This window comes from Falco cherrug, chromosome 9, assembly GCF_023634085.1.
Source record: "Falco cherrug isolate bFalChe1 chromosome 9, bFalChe1.pri, whole genome shotgun sequence".
In the NCBI taxonomy this organism is placed as follows: domain Eukaryota; kingdom Metazoa; phylum Chordata; class Aves; order Falconiformes; family Falconidae; genus Falco; species Falco cherrug.
This window is the reverse complement of record NC_073705.1, coordinates 27,549,849-27,574,051: the sequence shown is the minus strand read 5'-3', so window position 1 is coordinate 27,574,051 and position 24,203 is coordinate 27,549,849. Positions and strand designations below refer to the sequence as shown.

At 52.0% G+C, this 24,203-nt stretch overlaps 2 protein-coding genes across 7 annotated transcripts in view; one reads left to right on the top strand and one right to left on the bottom strand.

Annotated features, from left to right (window-relative positions):
- Positions 1–16,555, bottom strand: part of ARL3 (ADP ribosylation factor like GTPase 3) — a 30,589-nt gene extending 14,034 nt beyond the window's left edge. For 2 of the 3 annotated variants that reach the window (XM_055719698.1, XM_055719697.1), the window contains exons 1-4: positions 16,409–16,555; positions 6,616–6,759; positions 5,414–5,530; positions 853–903 (exon numbers count right to left, since the gene is read on the bottom strand). In XM_055719698.1, coding sequence (XP_055575673.1) covers positions 853–903; positions 5,414–5,530; positions 6,616–6,759; positions 16,409–16,411 — 315 coding nt within the window. In that variant the 5' untranslated portion in view covers positions 16,412–16,555. The remainder of the gene's footprint in view (positions 1–852; positions 904–5,413; positions 5,531–6,615; positions 6,760–16,408) is intronic. The other variant, XM_055719699.1, reaches the window with a different exon arrangement.
- A 45-nt stretch (positions 16,556–16,600) lies between these two features.
- Positions 16,601–23,439, top strand: SFXN2 (sideroflexin 2). 4 transcript variants are annotated; one of them, XM_055721139.1, is made up of 12 exons: positions 16,601–16,726; positions 17,710–17,882; positions 18,184–18,354; positions 19,458–19,556; positions 19,698–19,773; positions 19,851–19,936; positions 20,618–20,678; positions 20,750–20,816; positions 21,379–21,428; positions 21,722–21,771; positions 22,020–22,067; positions 22,462–23,439. In XM_055721139.1, the coding sequence occupies exons 2-12, from the start codon at positions 17,722–17,724 to the stop codon at positions 22,559–22,561; spliced, it is 969 nt and encodes a 322-aa protein (XP_055577114.1). In that variant the 5' UTR covers positions 16,601–16,726; positions 17,710–17,721; the 3' UTR covers positions 22,562–23,439. The 4 variants fall into 4 exon arrangements, with proteins under 4 accessions (XP_055577114.1, XP_055577115.1, XP_027658332.2 ...); XM_055721140.1 differs by having other exon boundaries at positions 16,608–16,675; XM_027802530.2 differs by lacking the exon at positions 16,601–16,726 and adding an exon at positions 16,931–17,069.
- The last annotated feature ends 764 nt before the right edge of the window (positions 23,440–24,203 follow it).

Genomic DNA, 24,203 nt, shown 5'->3' with positions numbered 1-24,203 from the left:
TGAAACCAAAAGTGTTTGCGGAAATATGAGGGGTCCAGGCTGACTCCGCCCGACTAAGGCAAGTGCTCTAAGCTTCTGCTTCTCCCTCTCTTTTGCCCAATGAATATTTAATTACTGATATAAAATGAAATAGCTCCATCAGGGGAAAGATTTCCCCCACCCCTAGAACAACCAACAGTTCTGCTGTTAGGAGGTGTCCATGATATTTGAGAGGCAAAAGATCAAGGGCCTCCTTCAAATCAGGCAGAACAGAGGGCTTTAAACCAAATCTCCCATTTCTGGGCAGGGGGGGTGGTGGTAAATCTGTTGCTAGCTATTCTGGGACACTGTCACTTTCTGGATTTTACAAAAGAAAGCTCAAAAGTCCTATTTTTGTTCCATCCTAAAATGCAAAATGTTACAAAACATTCAAAACTTCCAGAACGGAAATCTTATTTTCTGGCCAGTCCTAGTTACAAAGTTCTTAGGTTTTTTTTTTTTTTTCAATTACATCCAAAAGACAATCAAGTCAATATGATTTCCATTTCAACTTTGTAAATAAGAAAATAGGATTCCTCAGGGTCTTGGTTTGGCAAGGTTTAAAGGACTTAGAGAAGTTTTTGCTTTCAGTATTAGGCTCCATTTGCTATTATTGTATAACTTTAATTAAAACCGTTCTGTTTAAACGGAATTAGGCTACCTATTTTACTTGTTTCACGTCTACCAAAATAATCTGCATTGATGTTGAAAGGCAAGTCTCTTGAAATGCAAATTTCTCTCATAAACAACAAAATCATCTTCCTAACTTTATCGAGCAAGGGGCACTCAGCAGCACTGAATTACTTCAAAGGAAGCTGGGCATAAGTAACTTACCTGACCCGTTTCTTCAAACCTCTTCCTATCTGCACTGTCAATGACATAGATCTGAAAAAGAAATGAGAGGAAAAGTTATTCTTCCCAGAAGACACTCTTCCACAGCATTATGTGCTTAACTGAGCTGAGCCTAGTAATTATGCTTTTGGGCACAAAGATCCCCAGCATTATTTATAGCAAATGTTGACAAAACTTCATGGTGTTCTGAAAGATGAGAAACCACCTCTTTTAACGCTGAGGGGGGTGGACAGCTACGTAGATCAGAAAGGAGCTGGGGGCACTACTGGGGATGCTCTCACCATCTCCACAGTATCTGTTATCTGAAGAGAACAGGAGACTGCCTGGTATCTTTTCAAATAACTGGCTTACAAGCTGAATACAGGAGAGCAAAACCTGGGGAGCCAGACATGGCCTTTCACCCTAGCAAACAGCGTATAAGCACTGCACTGCTGCGACTATGCCGTGCTGCCCTCTAGCAAGACACATCACCTCCTCAACAAGCCACCAAGGCACACAATGGCACTCAGCAGGCATATGAATATACTGGGGACACCGAGTTCCCCTCCATCAGGTGATTCTACTGCAACCTCTGGAACAGGTGGCTGTGAAGGAGGGCTGGCTCCAGCCTGCGAGACTCCATCTTTAGCTGCCAGCTTGTTCACCAGGACGATGGAGAAGACAAGGGAGCAACTGGCTCACAAAGACTGACAGCAGAGTCCTGCCAGTCTCTTAGGGCTGAGCACCACATCTCATGGTCCACAAAGAGGTCCCAACCAGACACCTGTTCCCTGCTATGAGAAGGGTGGATCTCCCAGCATGCACACTCCCTGCCTTAGGAAGGGGTCTTCACCCTGTCCAAGCACGTGCCGATTTCTTTCTGTAAATATAAATAAGCTTTCTCAGTGAAAGCAGCTCTAGGGCTGCATAGGCTAAAGGGCTCTTCAAAGGTCCCCCTAAATATGTAATTAGTAAGTCCAGCCACCCTCCTTCCCACAGCAATGCTATGGTAGTTCAGAGTGCACAATTATTAAATCACATCTAAAGAAACAGGGAACCTGAGTATAATACTGAGGCAACAATAGCCTGGTACCCCTTTTTTCCATTATTTGATCTGGGAAGGTTTTTGAAGGCGGGCACTGGGACAGCAGACAGGGACAGGACTGGTGACAAACCCTGAGCATTTTGCTTCCAGTCCCTGCCACTCCCCATCAGCGGTGATTGAAGCTGCTAGCATGTCATCTGCATGCCCTTTGGTGGCTTACAGGGAGCAAGTGTCAGCCTGGTTTTTAGGGAATAGATGAGCACAGCACCCCACCATCAAGATAAATGGCATCTTTGCAGGCAGTCTCAGCATAAGACTCCATGCTTCCAGGATAATTTCAACCAAATAGTAGGGGGAGGGAGGATCTCTAGCAGCAATATCTATTAAACTGCAGGCACTCCCTTAATGAGCAGTGTTAGAGTTGTTTGAAATGGGACCAAATGCGCAGCAGCAGAATCTGTATGCCAGCCCTGAGGAGGTAACGCAGCAACCTCTCAGACCTCTCTGCTGATCACTTGGGGTCTGCAGTTCTCCCAGGGCCAGGCTGATGCACACTGACAAGAGGCTGGGGGACACGCGGCAGAGCTAGGCCAACTGCGTGGGGATGCGTCAGCAATGCACGCACTCAGTGCCATGTGATGGGGAAAGGCCTGTGGGCACACCGTGACACACAGCCTCTCCCCACAGTGTGATCTCAAGCACGTGCACCAATACGATATCAGCTATGCCCGTCCTCTCCACCCCTCCTGAGCATCCACCCAGTGCATCCCATCTGGGGTTAGAAACACAACCGGAAGAAAGGAAGAAGCTGCAAGTCTGGCGGTTGTGAACTGGGGTGAAACCAGACTGTCATCCGTCCTCCTTCAGGACATCAGGACATAGCAACACCTGAATGCAGTAGCCCGGCGCAGCACCTCCCACATTACGGTGCTTCTCTAACTGGCAAGGAACAGCTGTGTCCCAACCAGACAGGCTTTCTCCTGCACTGCTCCGTTTGTTCCTTGCTAAGGAGCTGTTTTGCAAGATGAGAATTGGAGACAACAGTGCTCGGGGCAAAAGCCACAAAAGCACAGCGCAGACAAGGTAAAGTATGTGTGGAGTGCCTACTTCCAAACCAGAAAGCACTGTGCCAAATAGCTGCAGGTGCCTGTCTGAATATGCAATCAGCGAGATATCCACACCTTATTTGCCTGGGTTAAGCTTCCAAATATCACAGGTGTGTGATGCAAGACCAAGCTCTCATTCAAAGGCACCTGCATGGATTTGAATTTGCAATCACTTCCTGCTTTTTAATGCTCTTTAGAGGGTCCTTTCTGCTTTGTACAATACAATTTAGGAGAATACAGAAACAGGGGGTCCTGGGAAATGTAGTGTATCTCCTCTCCAACTTTGTCCTACGGCCAGGGCCATGCAAGAGCCTGTTTCTGGCTGTGGTGCTCAGCAGCACGGTTTGCCACTTTGAACAGACATTGAGTACACCATGTCGGAGAAACAGAGCTTGAGAAAGAAATTCCCATAAAGTTGGGTGCCTCCTTTCAGCAACATGCCAAAACAAAACCTGGAGTAAGTGGGTTGGGCAGAAATTGCAAGTGGTGGGACTGGATGAAGAAATAACATGAGGGATAAGTTGGCTCAATTTACAGATGCACAACCTGCACCAGGTTTGTCAGAGGGTAAAATTACTGACTAAAGCAGGGGTGAGGGCTGGCAGAAGGCAGAGAGAGTCATCAGCATATACTTGATCCTGGTTTTGGTGTATATGGACATAGCAAAGCACTGCACTAACGAAGTGACAGTTCCCAGTCTGGGACTGGGTGTCCGCACAGAGTGCAAGCAGTGGGGCTCAGCTCCACCTGCGCACCAGTTACTCCCTCTGAATTCACACCGCTGCGTCCACCAAACTGATTCTGCTTCTATCTACCCATTTTCTTACTCGTATGAAAAGAAGGGTTTTCTTTGTACATTGCTTTAACTGGGGTGGGAAGAGAGCAAGGAAAACAACTGCCTTCATCTCCTTCAGTCTTCAAATTCACCTTTATTCCTGTACCTCCCATGCAGCACACACTGGGAAGGGTGGAAGCCTGCAGGCTGGTGTAGCTCATTACTCTTGCCAGCAAAGTCTTCCAGATACTGTTTTGTGGTTGCACAGTCTCTGCAACCTGAGCACCTGCCATAGTGGGCAAAGACTGAGCTGCTACTTTGCAGTGTTGACTTTGATCTACACACCTACCGCCTCTCCACCACACACAGCTGCAGAGCTTGGACTCAATGGGCACAGTCACCTCACAGCCATGCCATGTCCCCCTTCTCAATGGCCACAGAGGAGCACATGAAGTGTGTCCTGCTAGTTTCTCAAACGCAGACCTCTCCCCTAGGAAGATCTCATCATTACTCTTTGCAAAAGCAACCAACCAGGTTTATGCTGTGGTGGCTGCTCCCAAACATCAGATTCCAAATTCAGGCTGAAATAGGAGGATCTGCAAAAGAGATGACTGCGGGCTCATTAGTCCCACTTAAATAACAGCTTCATTTGGACAATGTTTTCTAAACCTGCAGGCGCAGTCAGGCACTTCAGGACCCTGACACGAGCCTTGGAGTAAAGAGGCCTATTCATAGTTGCGCTGTTCCTTCTGTGGAAGTGCACTGAAGCTCCTGACACATTAGTAAGTATGTGTGTGTGACAGGAGGGAGGAAGGGCGTCTTTCTGAGAGAGCTTCCCGCTTTCCCACGGGAGCCCTGCAGACCTTGCCTTTTCTCTTCCCACAGACAACATTGCTTGGGTTGGGGAGAGGCCTGGAGCCCCCAGCCTGCCTTCATCCTGGCACACGTGGCTGCATGTTAAAGGTGATCTTTGAAAGTAGTCAGGACAGCACTTGGACGGTCCCAGGGTAACATGCTCTGGCATGGAAACACAAAGGTCCTGCACTGTAAATATAACTGTACTCATCTGCAGCTAATTGGAAGGTAATTACAGCTAAGTTGTCAAAAACATTAAAGAACATTCTTATGATTAAAGATGCAAAAGAAAAGACAAGGGATCTCTCTGTGTCCCTCAGCTAGAAGCTTTCCTATCTGATGCCAGCCACAGCATTTAATTCTGCTGTGCCTCAGTTTCCCCAACTAGAAAATAAAGGCACCATACTGACCTACCTCTACGCATGAGGCTTAAGTCACCAATGCCCACGACAGGCCTTCAGAGTCTACAGTGAAAGGAGCTACAGATAGGTAAAATACAAGTTATTAATGTTTCATTTGAAGGAGACTGAGATGAAAGGAACTGGCTATAACCAGCACCATTCTGTGAAAGTAAAAACATACAACTGAATGATTTCTCCAAACATCACTGTATTTTTCTTGCTGCACCCAACCAATCTTGCCATTTCACTCATAATAACCCCTGTTACAATGGCAATGGTGTTGCTGAGGACTGGGACATTACATTACTTGTTCCTGAATTTCTGGCTGAGACCTTGGAAAGCCATTGCATGAACACAGCATTCAACTGCAGCCAATACTCACAAGGATATCAGTGTTTTCAAAATAGTTTCTCCAGTACGGCCTGATCTTCCTCTGTCCGCCTATGTCCCATACGTTCAGCTTGAAGCCTTGAGACTGTACACTTTTGATGTTGAAGCCCTGGGAAGAGCAGAAACAAAGCCACACAGAGCATAAACCCGAATGGCTGGAGCACGTTCATAGACAGACACTAACACCTTATATATCCCATGCCTGCAACGTGCAGTGAGATGGGCTGGGCCGCTACAAAGACGGATCAGCTGTGGGAGAGTCCCTGGAGAAATTGAACACAGCCGCCAAACCATCAGTTTGCCAGTGTTCTTGGGTCACAGGTTGACACTGTCGTGGCTACAGAGACATATGATGCAGTTAGTGCCCTGGGAAGGCTCAGCAGGGTGGATGCAGGAAGAGGTACAGATAAGGAGAAAACAAGGGTGCTGTGAGAAGCAAGATTGAGCTTGTGAAAGCCGAGTAGAGAGTCCCAGCTAACACGAAGCCACAGGTCTCAGCTCAATTCGACACGACACAGCTAATGCCAGGCTTAAAAGAGCAACAGCTGCATGTCTGAAGGGTCCATTTCATCAATTAGAGCACCAATTGAAAGTGCATTCAAGTAGAAAAACAGGATGTGGCGTGGGCTGGCAATGTGCTGCCACACCACCCAGGGGACTGGGGCTTGGAATTGGGGTGTCAGGGCTGGAAGCCTTGGGAGGCGGCTATGGGGTAGGGGGATGCATCATCCCACAGCTCTCTAGCAACCTCCTCTGGTCAACACAGGAGCGATGCTGCAGTGCTGATGGGAGACATCCCTCTCCCCAGCCCCGAGGCACCAGAGAGGGAGTGCTGGAATATGCAGGACCCTTGGCACTGGCTGGGTGAAAGATGCAAAGAGACAGGAGCTTGCCCAATGCTGCACCGTTCCCTGTTTGGCAAGGACAACAGGAACGAAGTCTCATGTGTGCAACCCCAGCATGATACAAAAGCCTTGTGCAGAACTCCATGTCATTCATCCACTTTTGCACTACCTGACAGCTCTGGCTCCTTCAGAGAGCCTCCCCTTACGCAGAAAATACACACACTTAATGGTGCACTAGGATCCAGTTGCTCCCTCTTCTACTAAAACACACTGCTGAATCATTAGTGCTTTGTATAGTAAGGCAGGTGGGACCACAAGAACTGCAAGGGCAGGGAAAGGCCTTCCTCACCTGTGTTGGTGTGATGTGGCTGATGTCCTCTGATGCCAGCTGTTTCAGGAGTGTGGTCTTGCCTGCATTATCCAGTCCCAAGAGGAGAATTCTCACCTCCTGGTCTGGGGTGCTTTTCAGTTTACGCAGGATTGACAGTAAACCCTAAATCCAGAAGAGAGATCGAAGCTGTTATCTCCCCACCTGAGCCTGTCCCCCCACCATGCCATGCCCTCCTCCCCTGAAATGGGTTCTGTATGGCAGTGGACCCCAGAACACCGTGAAAGCCTTCCTGCAGTCCCTATTTCCATTTCCCCTTCTACTCCTCCCCCTTGCCCCTATTTTCCTTCATCTCTGAGAGTATCAATGAGGTCTCAGACAGCACAAATGTTGCTCAGTGGGGTGCACCACTGGCTGCACTGCTTTTGTCACACAGCTGTTTGGCATTCCCTGGGCCAGGAGGACAGTGCCTATGCATATCATGTGTAGGAGCTGCAAACCACGTCCTTGCGAGCTCTTCATTATCTTTATCAGAGGGAAAGCCCCATTAATTTAATCTCCCTCCTAGTTAACTGCAGGTTACTATGTACCTGACATCAGTTCTTTTCATAGTAACTCCCTGATCATCTCAAACCCCGTTTATCTGTCTAAAACATGCTGGACCCATGGGGCACGTGCAGTTCTGAATCTCAGGATGTAGCACTTAACAACTATCTCAGATCACCACACATCCTTGCTAAGAAAAGCACAGTGGATTTCAGTCATTAGCCAGGCTCAGCTCTCTGAGCTGACAGTATCACTCAGGATTAGGAAACAGAATATGCAGGTCAGCTCATTTACAACTGCGCACGTTACAGCAGCACACCCAAGCTTTTGTCAGTGCCACTGCTCCAAGACCTGCAACCTCTCTAAAATGGCTAGGAAAATATTTGGGATCCTGGCATGTAACAGAGACAAACAAATCACCCTGCTTCCACCTGTCTCTCGCTGCCCAGCCCTCAGGAGAGGGGCAGTTGCAGCCAAGGGCACAGGAGCAGACAGAGAGTCCACGACTCCCTGGGCGCTCTTGGACACTTTGCCATACTGCTCTCCATTCCCCTGCTTGGCAGGGACCGCTCCCAGAGCCTGAGCAGCACACATCACACTGAGACCCAGCCTGGGGACACAGATGCTGTTGCAACTAATTTGCCTGAGCAAATCCAGGAGAGCAGCCTTTTTCTGCCTACAGCCCTTTCTGGAGCCCTCAGGACTCCTACTCAGTCTCTCCCAGACAACTCCCATGTTGAAGTCCATGAAGACCCAGAGCCAGGAACAAAGTTCAAATATCAGCACGAACCTGGGCCCGCTGGGGCCCATCTCTCAAGCTTTTTTGTTCTCCCATTTGCAAAATGGAGACAATGCTTCCTGTTGACCTGCAAGGGTGAATCAGTTAAATATCATGAAGTGCTTTGTGGCTACAAGGAACTACACCCTCTAAATATTCCTGCTGGGAGCCAAGGACTATTTGAGCCATGAAGGTTGCTCCCAATACCCTTCAGATCACGGCAATCAGAAACTTGTCCTCAAGATAAAGATCTGCAGGACACGGTACAACTGTCACTGCTGCAATGTGTCCCCTGTCTGTAGCAGTGCCCTTCTGCTGACTCCTGGAGAGCCCCACCTCAGCCATTTGGAAACCACCACTTTCGACTGCTCATCAGGCTGCTCCGAGGTGGGGAGCATTTTGGGAAGGATACAGTGCTACAGGTCACAATGCCAGAGCTTTTAATAATGCAGGATGAAAACACACGGAGATTCAAATGCATGCGAGATTTGATCCACCCCTCTAAGCATTTTCAATCTGCAAGTAATTTACTGGTTTTCCATTTAATTACCAGACACAGCTCAAAATACATGCACAATGTGTAAGAAACAGGCAGAAGAGAAGGAACTTAGTAAAACTGGGATTGAAGAATATCTGTAGAAAGCTGCAGGACTGCTACTTTGCTGTGCTTTTAGAAAGCACTGTGGAAAGCAGAGGTTCAGAAATTGAGAGCTCACGCAAGAACAACAAAGCTAGTCTTAGAGCCCAAAAAGCAGACTCAAGAGTATCACCTATTTCATAAACAGGCTGGTAAAAAACTGGGAATCAAGGCCCCACTCAAGAGCTGTTTTATCCGGCATGAGCTCTGCTTGGTAGAGGGTGCCATGCCTGCACAGTGCATGCACACAGCAAATCCCCAAACTGCTTTTAGTTGAAGTGTACAGGCCTGTAACATCACGTGCTGAGCCCCGAGGGCCAGATGCTCACAGCTGGCTCTTGCCCACAGGCCCATAGCTAATGAATTTGAAGGGCTGTGTTCACTGCAGCCAGTTGCTGCAAGCCCTCCCAACCCAACAGCTCATCTCCCCAGCCGCAGTGCCCAACCCATGTTCTGCCCCGATGACAGTCTGCACTTCCACACGTCTGAGAGGAGAGAAAAAGAACAGCAACAGAAATACCTCTAATGCTTACTTGTTTACGTGCATGTCCTAAGTGCCCTTGACATCATTAAAAACCACAAGTTTTAACTGCATGACTAACACCACATTTTCTTTTCACCTGCAGTCAAATTTACAGTTGTGTTTGTTGGCTTGTAAACCCATGGATTTCAGCTTGATGTGGACAGACCCCACAGGAGCAGAAGCTCTAAAATTCACACATTCTCCCTCCTTTCCAGGGAAATAATGAACTTCCCATTCTTATGGGCCTGACCCAAAGCCAACACACACCAGCCAAAGTACTACTGCTGACTTCAGAGAGCTCTGAATCAGGCCCTATTATTTTAGTTTATTGCTCACAGTTAAAAAAAGAAGCTGTTGAAATGTTAATCCTATTCACAGCACCACTTGCTAAGAGCAGAGCAGTGTATCCCAGAGCAGATCAGGATTAGGAGCCTTTATATTTCAGAATTCAACTCCAAAACACTGAGCACAGAGAAATGTATTACAAAGTATTGCTTATCTACCACGGAGCAATTCTCAGGGGTCGGGAAGAGGAACAGTTGTAAATGTTAATAGAGCTTCTTCCATTGTAGATGGATGCTATTTCTGGGCTAGTATGACAGCCTATGAGAAAACGATCAGCATCGTTCCATATTCTACTCAAGTGACACTGCTGCATGGCTGATCACAGGATTATCTGGGGTAGCCAATAGAAGAGAGGATATATATAGAAATAAAAGTATTCTCTAAGGTATAAAGTAAGCTGATTTAAAAGGCTGGAAGACAAGCAAGCCAACATACAGAAGTGGACTTTATTTCAGTAGCTGCCGGCATAGGTTACATGGTCGTCTGTATACACAACTTAAATCAAGAGCCAAATAATAGTATTATTAGGATTGTTACTATTTTGTAAATAGTATTTAAAATTTGCACTTAGCATTCTCCCTGTATTTAGTGAAGATTTAAGATTAAGGGAAGCCATGCACAGGTGTGTTTCTAACAGGTTTTTTGATATTTTTTTTTAATTGGTCTTATGAGCACACTGGCTAGGAAGACAGAAAGTGTTCCCTGACAGCTTAGTAGACTTGAAAAAATAACGTAGCCAAGTTCCCTGCTTCATGCCACCACTATGAGGGACAAGCTGCCTTTACTGCACACACACTGATGGACGAGCACTTCTCTGCTCGCAAACTCAACACTGAAACTAACTTGAGCTGACGACAGTCAGAAAGCAACCCCTTGTTACTGGTGGCAGATGTCAGCTAGAAAGCCATGAAATGGGAAAATCTGGTGCAAAGGGGATGCTCAGAAGCAACAGCAGAGGAGCAGGCCTTTGAAGTGGGACAGCAAACATCTTGATTCTAGGACTTAACCTGCAGTGAGGAGGTAGATGCCCAGGATGCCCACACGGCAGCCAGGCCAGCCGTACTCACTCACTGGGGTGTCCAGGATGAGGAGCAGGACAAGTCTCGAGCAGGAACATGGAGACTTTAGCTGGCTGAGGAGCTGCAGAGACAACTCACAAGAGTATAAGGGCAGTGTATCATTTTCACGAAAGTAAGCAGACTGCGGCATCTGTAACGGAGAAGGGAACTGCAGATGCTGTTCAGATAATGAACAGCACAGCATGGCAGCGCGTGCAGCCTTTGGAGAAGGGCAGCCATACAGAGAGACTCAAGGCTGGGCATACTCAGCCAGCAACCACTTCTTGGTCACCTCGGGGTTAAGCAAACTATGTTTTATATCAGATTGGCTTGTTTAAAAACATCTTTGCCCTTGGCGGAGAGGGTTTTCTTTACAAGCACCATGAGGAGACAGACTGATGGGGTCAGCAATAAGGAGACTGAATTTTCCAGAGAGTGAGCGGGTACATAAAAAAAAAAAAACCCCAACAAAAAAAAAAAGACTCCTGACAATTACTATGAAATCAGAGTGGGGCATTAAATTCAGAGATGCAACTAAATGGGCAAGAGCACTCATAAACACATTGAACATGAAAGCAAAGCTAACCATCTTATTAGCATCCTTCAGAAAACTGGGATGTGTGGTTTTATGAAAGTGTATCATTGCTAGGTTTAAAATACCCACTGAATTATCAAAGGACTTTCAGTTATAGCTGCATGCAGTAATCCTATTCTCTTAAAAAAAAATACAGACATATATAAAAACACAGTGACATTTATAGTCTTAGCTAAGGGTTTTGTGGGTTTATTCAGCTTTAAATCCATGCTGTATATGGGTCTTTTGAACTAGTTGATGCATGTAACTACATCCTGTACCACAGAAGCCGCTGAAAGGAAGATTCACTTTATAGGCCAACGCAAAAATTGGCTTGGGACAAACAGAGCATTGAGATAATCTGTTTAAATATTGTATCAGATTGGCAATATAAAGCCATAATGGAAAGGACAATTTCCCTTTGTAACTGAGGGCTGGATACACAGGGCATGGATAAAGCATGGCCCACAAGCTGCTGCAGAGCAGTTGATTCCTATTAGGAAAGAGAAGTAAATGTATTCTGTTTAACTTTATTAGCCACAAAGCTCAGATAATGAATTTAAAATAAAACCACCCTCAGTCACTAGCAATTGCTTATCTACTAGATGTGGATATTTAGCTAGAATCAAATCAACTCACTGAGATGCAATACAGCCACAAAGCTCAGCATCTCAGCCTGCCACTGCGACCACATCTCCCCCATTTCCACACACACCCTGCACAGATGCCCTCTTCCCCACTACTGCAACCACAAGTCACTTGTCTTCACCCTCAAGGCCCTTCCCAGCCAAGCGCATCTGCCATGGAGGTGATGGCTCCTGGCTCCCCGTGGCTCACGATGCCATTCCCAGCACTGCCGAACTCTATTCCCAAACCTTTGTGCCTTTCCTACAACCGTGGGAGAAACTTTGTAAAACGTCCATAAAACCACCCCATAATTCTCTTGCTAATTCCTTCCTGCCACACCTACAATCCTTGATGAAGTTTAGGAAGCAAACATGCCAAGTTTGAACCTGTCTTGGACTCTCCTTACTCATATCACTTGGTTATCTCTCACCTCAGACAGACCGAACATTATTTCCACAGCATGGGAACATCTCCGTGTTCTGCCTGCACAGCACCTAGTGCAGCTCTGGCCCACAATTTACTTTTAATTAAGCATTATGGTAGCCATTCACAATTTGTAAAGAGTAAGATAAACTTGGAGGGTGCACATAACGGTTTCAGAAAGTCAAGAAGGAAAAGCTGACACAGGGAAGGACAAGGGGCTTAGTTGAGCCAAACATCCTGTCTTCAGCAGTGGGTATTTGAGGCTACATTTGTCATCCAGGGTGCAATCCTGTACACACAGAGCTGGAGGAGGGGAGCCCTTCCTGACAACTGCACTGATTAGCTAGTGCCCTAAAGAATCATGTTTGATTACCTTTATCTTCGGCTGCAGAACTGCAAATGTCACTAATGGTCATAAAATCACCCAGTCTTTTTCAAAATACAACCGAAGTAAATTAATCTATTGAGCACAGTTTATTCAATACTTCTTACTCTGGCAAAACTCCCAAAAAATCATTTGCTTGCTGCATGTCTCCACCATATGGTGTCATTCAATGCAGATTTTCTTTCCTGCACTGAAATCCAAAATTTAACAGAGTCGAGTCACCTACAGAGTTTTTCCAGCTCAAACCTACAAACTTAGTTTTCTGTCAAAGAGGTTGCACAGCACTTTCTGGTTTGGTATATTAACCAATACCAGCATGAATCCTCCTTTCCTAATTAAAATCAAACTCCTCTGGTTTTAGCAAGTTTGAAGGAAGTGTTTTGCCCTGTGCAAAGAAAGAGCTGATGCTCAGCACCAAATAATGCCAGCAGTCTTTGCCTCATTTCAAACCTTGAAAGTCTTGGCCAGCTGCTGGCATACTGTCCTGTCTGCAGGTAGTTTCTCATATCAACATCTCAGCAATCAGTAAAATAAACAAAAAACATGACACGTAACTGTACTGGGAAACTAAAGCAGCACAGCATTATTAAAGTTCTTGAAAGCATTTTTTGTTAACAGAGCCATTTTAAATAGAGCCTTACTGCCAAACAGCAAGGGACAAAAGAAATTCTGGGTACTAGATACACCTACAGAAGGCAATAGATAGATGCTGCTTTTGCTAGAAACATGAACTCAAGACCAGGAGAAAGATGCCTGACTATGCATTTAGCTCTGCTTGTATTTCATCTTCTCCAGCAGATCTGCCTGGTATCAGCCAGGCACTCTGTGACTCTGTTTCCTCAACTGTAAAACAGGGCCATGCTTTGACAACCCCAGTTTTAACACAGTGATGTCATCTTTGATCAATGGCTTTACAAAAACACTGGCCATCCTCTGGCCCCACCATCTGTCAATAACATACCATCTCATTCAGTAAAGATTGTTATTACAGTGACGAGGAAGCCACAAGCATTGCTTCACACAGCATTTCCTAAGCTTTGGAAAGCAGCATACCCTTTCATGTAGCAGCCTCCCTTTGCCCTTGCTGGGCTCCCACCACAGATGCTGCCTAACAGCACCAAAGACTTCAGTGCTATCCATCCCTCATGCTATGCAGTTTTATGGTTGGCTCATCTTTCCCTCTTGTGCTCCACCTACGACCTTCCACCACCCCTGCCCCACAGCTGTGAGAAATGCTGGTATGCTCTGCAGAAGGAGACACTTCCCCTCTGTACTTACTCACTTGGATGAACACTGAAATAAATTAAACCTCAGCATTAACCCTCTTATCACTGGAGTTGGAGCAAGCAGTTGTTGAAGGGGGTTTAAGAACTCAATGCAATTGTAACATGCCAGAAACATGCTCACGGGCAGCTACCATGGCTCAGATGACAAGCAGTAAATTGTTATATCAAGCTGTCTGGATCATTTCTGACTGCTGACCCACACCCCCAGGCTGCCATAGCTGCCTTGGATATATTTGCTGTTGTTTCAGAGTTTCTGCTACTAAGGATTATTCTGTTTTAGTGAAAGTTGAGAATCTAGAGAGACAGTACAGTGCTCTGCAGTCCTTTGCCCAGCGCAGCCAGTCCACCAGGCACCCCAAAGTGCCACCCACCCTGCCTGAGAGTCTGCAATTCAAAAAACAACTCCCAGAAATGGAAAAGAGACAAAGAGGCAATAAAATGTTGTATCAAATAACATGAACACTGGAAAACACCCAGTTCGCCTTCTTCACACACAAAGCGCTTGGGTAACAGCGGCCAGATCCCAGACTACACCAGCTTATCAGGACATCACAAGGCAGAAGAGCAGATTTGGCCAGCAGCAGCTGCAGGCCAAATGTGTCCCACAAAGCACTGCACTGCTGGAGGCAGCTGCCCTCATCTTTACAGCAGATGTCCCCCTGTGATGGCTTCGGGGTCTGGTGTGGCATGCTCCATCATCAACTGATCTAAAATAGAGCAGATCCCACAGCCCTCATCTCAACCTCTTCCTCTGTGCCTCAGCAGCTGGGATGCAGCCAGAATTAACCCAGTGAAGATGAGGAAGATGCTTTTGCTGCTCTTGCTTACACCTCCTCCTGTGTTGTCCACTTGCATGAATCCAGCTTGTGTCCACAGGGCTCCTGGACAAAACATGGCTTCACCCTTGGGAAAGCTCTTTGTCCATTGCTATTTCCTTCTGCCTGTGCTCTCTGCACAATCTGTATCCTCAGCAGCAACTCCCCAACCTACCACAGCTCTCTCTTACCACCTCTCACCCCAGCCCCAACCCTTCCTCCCAGTCCTTGCTGGACTCTGCCAGCATCCCACTTTTACTACCCCAAGTACATCTGAACCCAAGTTGTGTCCTACACCTTAGCGTATCATTCAGCTTTAGCTCATCCTTGATTCAGACTACACTACAGCCCCACCACCTCACCTATCTCCCAGCATTGCCACCCACCCCAGCCAGATCCTTCACTGCACCCAAGACCTAATTCCTCCCTTCAGTCGAGGTTGCTCCCTCTCAAAGGGCTCATTTCTCCCGTTGAACACTTCTTTCCTCCCTGGGTCCTCTCTTTCTCTCATCAGCAACAGAAGTCTACTTCCAGCCCTGCCCACAATGCATTCGTATCTCTTCTGTTCAACCTAGACTGTTCCTCATCTCTCCAGCCCCTGGCAGAAACCCCCAGAGCACACAACATCCCAGCAAACTATCTCAGCCAGCCAACGCTGACTGGATTTTCCCCAGTGACTCACTCATCAGACTGTTCATCCCACCCAAATGGCAGGCTTCTTTCAGCCCCTGAGCACTGAGCCTCAGTCCTGTCCATCCTGAACACCTGACCCCTTCATCCAGGCCTTCACTGCCACGACTGAACATCCCTTCTAAGGCTGTTTATCAACAATCAGCCTTCCATCTCAGCAAGCTCTCCTGTAGCTCCCCCAGCTCATGTAGCCAGGATCCAAGTCCCAGGATAGCCCCCTTCCAGCTTAGCTGGGTTGTCCAGTGTCCTTTCACAGTCACAGATGCTCACAGACTCTCCACAGTGAACCCCTAAACGCTATCCTCCATCCTCACAGGATCCTCCATTGCTCAGGCCAAGTGGGCCACTGTCATACTGCTCACCAGCCCTCCCAAACACCCAACCCTTCATCATGACTTTCACACCTTGACTGAACTCCAGGCAGGCTGACCCCATCCCAGCAAAGGCCCCTCCATAGCATCCTCCAGCCTTCCAGTCCCTGCCAGGACTCAACTCAACCCCCTTCTGCAGGTCCCCCAGAGCCTCCAGCTCCTGCCAGGACCCAGCCCCAGCCAGGGTCTCCCGCAGCTGGAGATCCCAAATTTACACTGTTCACAGCCCTAGCGGCATCCCTTTGGCTGGGTGCCCCCCACTCCCCCCAGACCCAGGCCCCCGTGCCTTACTGGACGGCCTTGCTCTACCAGGTGCCCGCTGCCCGAGGCCGCCGTGCTCCCCCCGGGTGGGCAGCCCCAGTCCCGGTGATCCCAGGCCCACCAGATCTCCCGGGTGGGGTGGGTGTCACCAGCTCTTATGGTCCCAGGCCTGCCCGAGCGCCCGCCACGAACCCCGACCGGGCACTCCGGCCCCATGGCCCAAGCCCCGCCAGACCCCCGGGTGGATGCCCCGGATCCCCTTGCTTCAGGTTCCCCCGCGGCGAGCGCCCGCGACCGCAGGCCTGCCAGGCCCCTCAGGTGGGCGCCGCCGGCCCTCCGCTGCCCGCCGGGCCCAGGCTTCCCCCGGGCTCAGGTCCCGCCCGGCACGGCACGGCACGGCACGGCACGGCCCGGATCGGCGGGCCGGCTGGCCCACCGCCCCACCGCCCACCCCTCGCCACCCGCCGCGGGCCCCGCACCCCCGGCCCCACTCACCATCCTCTACGCGGCTCCGGGGTTACCATGGGCAACTGCGTCACACACACGCCGCCGCTACGTACAGCGTCAGCGCTTCCCGCCGTACGTACGGAACGTGCCGACGGCAAGCGGGAAGGGCGGAGCCCGGCGCCCCCGCCCGCAGCTAGCCCCGCCCCCTAACCTACGCATGCGCACAAGGGGCCGCGCTGCCGGGGTGAGATGGGCGCGGCTGCTCGGGCCTCTGTGATTGGCTGAGGGTGGCCACGTGTCGGAGCCTGGGGGCAGGTAGAAGCCACGTGGGCGGGAGGTGGTGCGCCAGGGGTCTGGGGGCTGCAGGTAGGGCCACATGGGGGCGCGCGGGGCGGGGCGGGGCGGGGGTGTGCCGCGCCGCAGGGCAGGGCAGGGCAGGGGGCAGTGCCATGCTGCGAGGGCGCTGTCAATGCTGCGGGCCGCGGGCAGCGCAGGGCCCTATGCAAGGCACGGCAGCATGCAGGGCAGCGCAGCTTGCAGGGCAGCAATGCCATGCCATGCACAGGGTGGCACACAGTGTAGCACCACGGGGAGCATGCAGTGCAGTGCCGCAGCAGTGCAGGGCTATGTACTGCTATGGGAAACATGTAGTGTGGTACCACGGGGGATGCAGTGTAGTGGCGTGAGGGAGAGCATGACTGTTGCGGAGGTGAGCCGGCCATGTTACGGAGGGCATGCAGTGCGGTGCTGCCCTGGTGCCGTGGGAGGGTGCGGTGTGGGGCCACAGTTATCGGTTATAACTGCAGTTATGCAGTGCTGTCACAGGAGGGTGCAGGCGGTGTTCAGGGGCACATGCAGTGCAGGCATGGGAGGCTGCAGCGTGCTGCCGTGGGGGCATGTGGTGCCACTGGGGGGGACACGGGACATGAGGGGATGCAGTGCCATGCTGTGTGCGCACCAGTGGGGGGCGCAGTGCAACGCCCCAGCGGGGAGCACTCACAGGGCTGTGCTGTGCAGCCCAGTGGAGGGGCCAGGCTGGGTGTCACAGTGCTGTGCAGCATGGTCTCAGCCCGAGGAGGGGGTGCCAGGTGCTGGGGAGGGGCAGCACAAGTGGGGGGACCCTGTGCAAGCAGGGCAGTGTGTGCAGGCACAGCCTCGCTGCAGTGTTCAGCTGGCAGCAGGGGTGCAGGAAGCTCCCGGCCTCAAGGCTGCTGAAAGTCCAACTTTCCCGTTAAATATAAACCTCCCACAGCTCTCACCCAGTTAACTGCTCCTGTGGCTGTGGCAGGCCCACACTTAACGGGCAAGTGAGGCAGGATCTTCCTGAGCCACCTTCTCCTCCTGCCCAGACCCACACCAAAATGGCCACCGTTCCCCTTGGTTTCAACATCGACGCCCCACGCTGGGACCAGAGCACTTTTGTGGGGCGCCTGAAGCATTTCCTCAACATCACTGACCCGCGGACGGTGCTGGTGCCAGAGGAAGAGCTGGACCGGGCCAAGGCACTGGTGGAAGGCTGCAGGTGAGGGACAGGGATACAGCTGGGGCAGGTGCCATCCCTGTGGCTGTACCCAGCCACTCTGCAGGGCCACAGGAGGATGGAGGCAGTCATTCCCAAGCAGGCATGCTGGGACGTAACATCCGTCAGAGGTGGTTTTGGGGGAGTTTCCCAGGCTTCTCCTGGAAGCCTCAAGCTGGGACAAGTTTCCTTGTGGGAGATGTTTCACCTGCCTTTAATGTTTGGTGTCTGGGGCTCCATGCCCCAGTGGTGCCAGGTGCCGGCGGGTCTGTGTGGCTGCCCTTGACGGGCTCTGGGCTTGCAGGGCTGGGCTGGTGCCTCCAGGAAGCAGCCAGGAGCAGCTGCTCTATGCCAAGAAGCTGTACGACTCAGCCTTCCACCCTGACAGCGGCGAGAAGATGAACCTCATTGGGAGGATGTCCTTCCAGGTGCCAGGGGGCATGGCCATCACCGGCTGCATGCTCCAGTTCTACCGGTGAGCTCTTGGGGATGCTGGGTTTGGGGTGCAGCCCTGATGGTCCTTAACCCCTTGAAGAATCCCTAGTGGCCAGGGCATGGCCAGCCTGCCTCCTCTGGGGCTGGCTGCTGCCTGAGGTATGTCCATGGCTGCTGTGCCTGCCTGCATCCCATAGCCCATAGCCCTATGTCCCTGTGCCCTGTCCCCAGCGCTCAGCCTGTGGTGGAAGCATCACGGGTCCTCCTGGCCCCTGACATGGCTGGGCATGGTCTTGCTTTACCCTGAGCTCAGCTTAGCTCTTCGTGGAGCCCCTGTAATGATTAACACAGCCACGTCCTGTGTGGCCAGCACTCTTGCTCCATGGACCATAACGGCCCCTGAAACCAAGGAGCAAATGTGCCCCCAGGCCAGCCTGCTGCAGCATCCCCAGCCCATGCCGACAGCTCCCTGCAGTTCCCTTCTGAAATGGCTGCTGGGGGGGTGGTGTGCAATCCCGTCCCCAGCACAGAGGCTGTGTCAGATAGACACTGCCTTTCCCAGTGAATCCCCATCCCATCCCTGTTTGCTGTACTGGTTTGCCGGTTGTTGGTGAGGTCCTGTCTGAATTGGGGATCTCCCAGTGCTGATGGGTCACCCTCTTCTCAATCCATGTCCACCTTCCTGCATCCCAAAGCTTGCTCAGATTCACATGTCCCCGTGTCCCCTCTCACCCCACCTCAGTGTCCCTGAAGAGTGCAGGCACCCTGGTCAACCCAGAGCTGCCTCTGTCCCCATGTGCTCTTTCCTTGTTGCTTCCTTTGACAAAGGCTGATCTCAGCCCAGCAAGATAGCTGTCGCCTTGCTGAGCGCTGGGTCTCCCACCACTGGCCCAGCACCCTGCAGGGCTGGGCCCCCTTGTGTGCCCCTCGAAGTCTGTGGCAGCCAGGATTCCTAGGGTCATTTCCCAGCTTTGCCACTGGCTTGTGGCTTTGCTGCAGTGTCTCAGTTTCCCTTGGGAGACACCATGACATGTGTATTGAGGGCATCTTGCCTGTCCCCCTGCCAAGCCCATCCTGGCCGTGGGCACAGGCCAGGCATCTGTGATGACCTTTGAGCGTTTTCCTGGTCCCTTCTTTCTGCAGGACGGTGCCTGCAGTGGTTTTCTGGCAGTGGGTGAATCAGTCCTTCAATGCCCTCGTCAACTACACCAACCGCAACGCTGCCTCCCCCATCACGCTGAGGTGAGCAGCTCCCACACAGGATGGGGACCCTCTGTGTTGGGTCCCTTAGATCACCCTTGCCCCGTCTTGGGCACTGAAGGAACAGGATCAAGTCAGAGTTGGTGTTTCTGTTCTCTCCATTCTTTGAAAATCACTGTCCAGGCAAATCGGGGTGGCTTACTTCACAGCCACTGGTACAGCACTGGCCACCGCGGTAGGGCTCAACCTCTACACCAAGGTACGCCAGGACAAGGCCAGGTGGGGCAGCTGGCCGCATCCTGCCCTCCCTCACTGACATCAGCCTGTCTCCTGCAGCGAGCCCCCCCCTTGCTGGCCCGCTGGGTCCCCTTTGCGGCCGTGGCTGCTGCCAACTGTGTCAATATCCCCATGATGCGGCAACAGTAAGTGCCACTCGTGGCTGGGGTGCTCGAGGGACCCAGCTCCCTCCAAAGGTGAGCTGGTGGCAGTCGGTCTCCTGGACTGCCTGGCTGCCCTGCTGTGGTTTCCCATCCCAGGGGTAGGGGGGAGGAACAGGAGGGAGGTGGGCCGGGGTCTGCATGTTCGTGGTGCCAGGTCTCAGGGAGGGTGCTGGGTGGGGTGGCTCAGCCTCTGCCCAGAGCAGGAGGGGGATTTTGGGCTGAGGATAGCTGTTCTGGGGTTTGGGTTGGAAGATCCCTCGAATTCAAAGGTCTTCTGTGTGTGCCCATGGGAGAGCCCCAGTCCACGATGTCCTGGCACTGGAGCCCTCTAGAGTCCTGCTGCTCGGGGTCCCCCACAGGTCACGGCACAGGGAGCTGTGGTGCTGTGTGGGGGGACTGTCCCCTGGCTCTGCTGCAGGTCCCAGGCGGGTGTCTGTCCCCCCGAACGGCTGGACCCCGTTCGCAGCCATGCCCTGAAGATGGCAGCATCGGCTGGGCTGAGGACCCCGGAGCCCCATGCCCTAGGGCCAGGGCGGGGGGCAGCTGCAGCTGCTGTGCCAGCACAGCACGGGGGGACCCCTTGGCACCCCTTCACCCCGTTGCTGTGTCCTCACACTTCCCTGACCATCCTGGCCCGCACTTACAGCTGCCTGTCCCCTCCAGGGAGATCATCAATGGAGTCACAGTGACAGATGGGGACAACAATGAGCTCGGCCACTCCAGGGTGAGTCTGGAGGTGGGGGGCCAGGTTGGGGCATGGCGTGGCAGAGGCTCACCTGTTGCTGTTGCTTGCAGAGGGCGGCAGTAAAGGGCATCGCACAGGTTGTGGTCTCTAGGATCACCATGGCAGCACCAGGCATGAGTGAGTACAGGGCAGGAGGGTTGGTGGCCAGACCAGGGGCTCCCCTGGGACCCACCGCCTCGCCGTCCCCTGTTTCTGTTTCCCCCAGGAAGAAGAGGGAGGGTGGCCCTGCATCCCAGGTGGCATTTGGTCACATGTCACTGATGGAGCTGGTCTCCCCATCCTGTGATTCCCATCAGAGTCCCCCCAAGCCCCCAGCCCTCCTCATCCCAACCCAGAGCCAGTGGGGAATGTGGTGTGCTCCCCTGGCAGCTGGGCTCCACAAGGACACTTCTCATGCTCTCTGGCCCTGGGCCCTCATCCTGCAGCCCAGCATCCCCGTGCCATCATGAGATCCTTGCCATGCCACAAGCTTGGCAGGAGGGATGGGAGCACAAGGAGCATGGATCATACTGCCCCAGTGATGGATGGATGGGGTCCCGTGCCAGGTCCCTGCCATAAGCAAATACCCAGTGGCCCCCAGCACAGCTAGCCATAGCCATGGCCTCCAGGAGGGAGGTCCTGCTGGGGCAGCTCTATAGGCTGGCTTGCAGGGCAGCTCTGACCTTTTCTCTCCTCCCAGTTATTTTGCCCATCATCATGGAGCGACTGGAGAAATTCCCATTCATGCAGGTGAGCCCATGTTTCTCCTGCCATGGTTTTCCAGTGGGTCCTGTAGTTCCCCCACTGCTGAGATGCTGGGGATGAAATGAGGGGTTGCAGAGCCTGCTTGCTTTTTTCCTGTTTGAGTCACTGGTATACCAGAGGTCTCTCAAGTGATACAGAGAGGCTGTAGGAGTGTGGCAGGGGTCAGGGGCACCCCAGAGATACTGGGCATTCAGCCCTGTTGAGGGGAGAAGCCTCTTCACCCTGTGAGCAGGGCTTGTGGCCAGGCTGGGGACTCAATCCTGGCTCTTCCCTTACAGCGGATCCGGGTTCTCCATGGGCCTCTGCAGGTGCTGCTCTGTGGGGGCTTGTAAGTATCTCACTGCTCGAGTGCCTGTGGGTACCTGGTACCTGGAGCGCTGCTCTGAGGGGTGCTTGAAAAAAAGGCCTCTTTCCTGGCAGGGGATTGCAAAGCTGCTTGCCTTTCAGCCTGGGCTTTCCCTGGTTATTGGGAGTCTTGCGGTGTGAGCAGCATATCTTGGGCTGAGGTCCCTGCGGCCAGGGGGCAAACAGGCTGTCATCCCCAACACTAATGTTTGTCTCTTCTCTGTCCTACAGCCTCCTGTTCATGGTACCAGCAGCCTGCGCCCTGTTCCCACAGAGATGGTACCTGTCCCACTACTTCCCTCTCCTGCACGGGACCTCGGGAGCCTTTTTCCTCCTAGCTCTTGTCTGCCTGTCCCAGCAGAAGCATAACGGGCACCCACCCTTCAACCTGAGGCAGCGCCTGTCTGTACATGCCGGTGCCTCAGGCAGCAGGAGGGCATGTGCCTCCCCTGCTCTGTGCTGGGACCAGTGGGACCCCCAGCCTCATGGACAGCTCTCTGCCCCCCAGCACTGGGAGTGGTGGATGCCAGGGATGGGTGGTGGGTCTTGACATGAGCCTGCAAGATTCATAGGACTGCAGGGGACCTTGAATGGCAATGGGGAGGGAGGGTGGCCTGACTGGTCCTCAGGGAGGAGGATCGTGGGTCTCATTGTCTATCCCTTTTCCCCACAGCTCCCTTGCATTGACTGACCTCGAGCTGGAACTGCGTGACAGTATCGTGGCCAAGCATGGGGACAAAGTGCCATACGTCTACTTTAACAAGGGACTGTGAATGGAAACTACCTCAGAAGCCGTTGCACCCCTCCAGCCTTCTGTCACCAGCAGCTCTACATCCCCTGAGCCGGGCTCAGAAGCATGGTCCAGCCAGATCTGCCCCCCAGCTCAGCTGCCTCCTTCCTCTGGAGAGGCAGGATCTGGCTCTCTGCCCAGCTTGCAGCACTTTGCCTTGTCCTGAGCCTCCTGCCACGTGCTGCTGGCTGTGTCCCTGCCTCCCCATGTCCCTCTTGCTCTGGGCAGTGGCTGCACTTCCCGTGCCTTTTGCCCAGCGCAGGAGGATCTGCCCAGCCTGTCTGAACTTCACATGGTCACTGGGCTTGAGCCCGCAAGGCGCCAGGCTCTCTCCCTCATGGCTCAGATCACAGTCCTACCTCCGAAAGCAGGTGCTCTGCCATTGAACCAGGAACCAAACCATACTGCTGCCTTAAACCACCACAGTGGCCTCTTACCATGAGCTGGATCATGCCTTGGCAGGCAGGAAGGGACCTGTCCCCTCTGCGCAGGGATCACTCCAAAGTCCAGGGACCAATGTTTGGACCATGCCTTCCTTGCTTTCAGGTTCAGATTTTATCCACTTTGTAATTGCCACAATCTAGGAGAGAAATAAGTAATTGTTTTTAAGCTTTAATTTTTTCAATCTAGCCATTCCTGAGCAAGAGAGTCAGCCGTCACCCTTGTCCCACATCTCACCATCCCCATGGTAGCATCAAGGACCTGCAGCTTTGCTGGACAGTTGATTCTGGCCCCCCTTGGACAGGGAGGAGGAGACACAGGACTCACAAAGCTGTTGAGGCATTAATTCAGGCTCTGAATAGCAGCAATATAAACAACAGAGATGAGGGTTGAAAAATAAAATGTGATTTTTAAAAAACAGCTGTGGGTTCTGCTTTTGGCTGGTCTCTGCGTGTCTGATTCCCTGGGCAGGGCTGGTGATGTGGATGTCATGCCTGCCTTGAAAGGGAAAGGTGTGGGCTCTGTGACTGACCAGGCACCAGGGTGGGGGTCAGCACTGGGGCCAGGAGAAGGAGAAAGAGCCATGAGGCTCAGCAAGGGCTGTCATGAGTCCTGAAACCCTTGGGCATCCCATGCAGTCTTCCCCAAGAGTTTTTTGGGGCTCGCTACAAACAGTCTTGAGGCAAGTGACAAAGGGAGGTGGTAGTGTCATGATCATAGTGACTCTTACCCCTTTGGGGGGACTAGGGGGATGATACTGGGTGACCCTTCCTACACCCATGGGTGCTGTTTGTCTTCTTGGCAAGGCAAGGTTTGCATGATGCTAACTTGGGTCTGCCACGAGGCCTTTCCCACCCCAAAGAAGAGCAGGTTGAGTTTGCTGCAGCCCATTTTTGGAGGAGGAAGAAGCCCCAGTATTCATCCCAAGTCCTGGGCTAAAGACCCTGCTGTCAGCCAGCTGCATCCAGGTTCTGTGCTTGCTGATGAACATCCCTTGGTGGGACAAGTGTGTTTCTAACCAGCATATGATGTGGCTGCTCAGAGAGCCCCATGGGCCAGCGGATGGTCAACACTCATCCCTCCAGCCAGGGATACATGTCAGATCCCTGGCGGCAGCAGCATCCCCACATCAGCTGCATACCACTGTGGAGGCACAGGGTCTGCAGCCAAAGGGCTTTCTGGCA

Bases quoted from the DNA above. Each gene is read 5' to 3' on its own strand.
- SFXN2 (XM_027802530.2), top strand. From the start codon at position 16,956: ATGCAGTGCAGTGCCGCAGCAGTGCAGGGCTATGTACTGCTATGGGAA. The intron at 17,070-17,709 runs GTGAGCCGGCCA...CCTCCTGCCCAG, and splicing joins AGAGCATGACTGTTGCGGAG to ACCCACACCAAAATGGCCAC. The intron at 18,355-19,457 runs GTGAGCTCTTGG...TTCTTTCTGCAG, and splicing joins TGCATGCTCCAGTTCTACCG to GACGGTGCCTGCAGTGGTTT.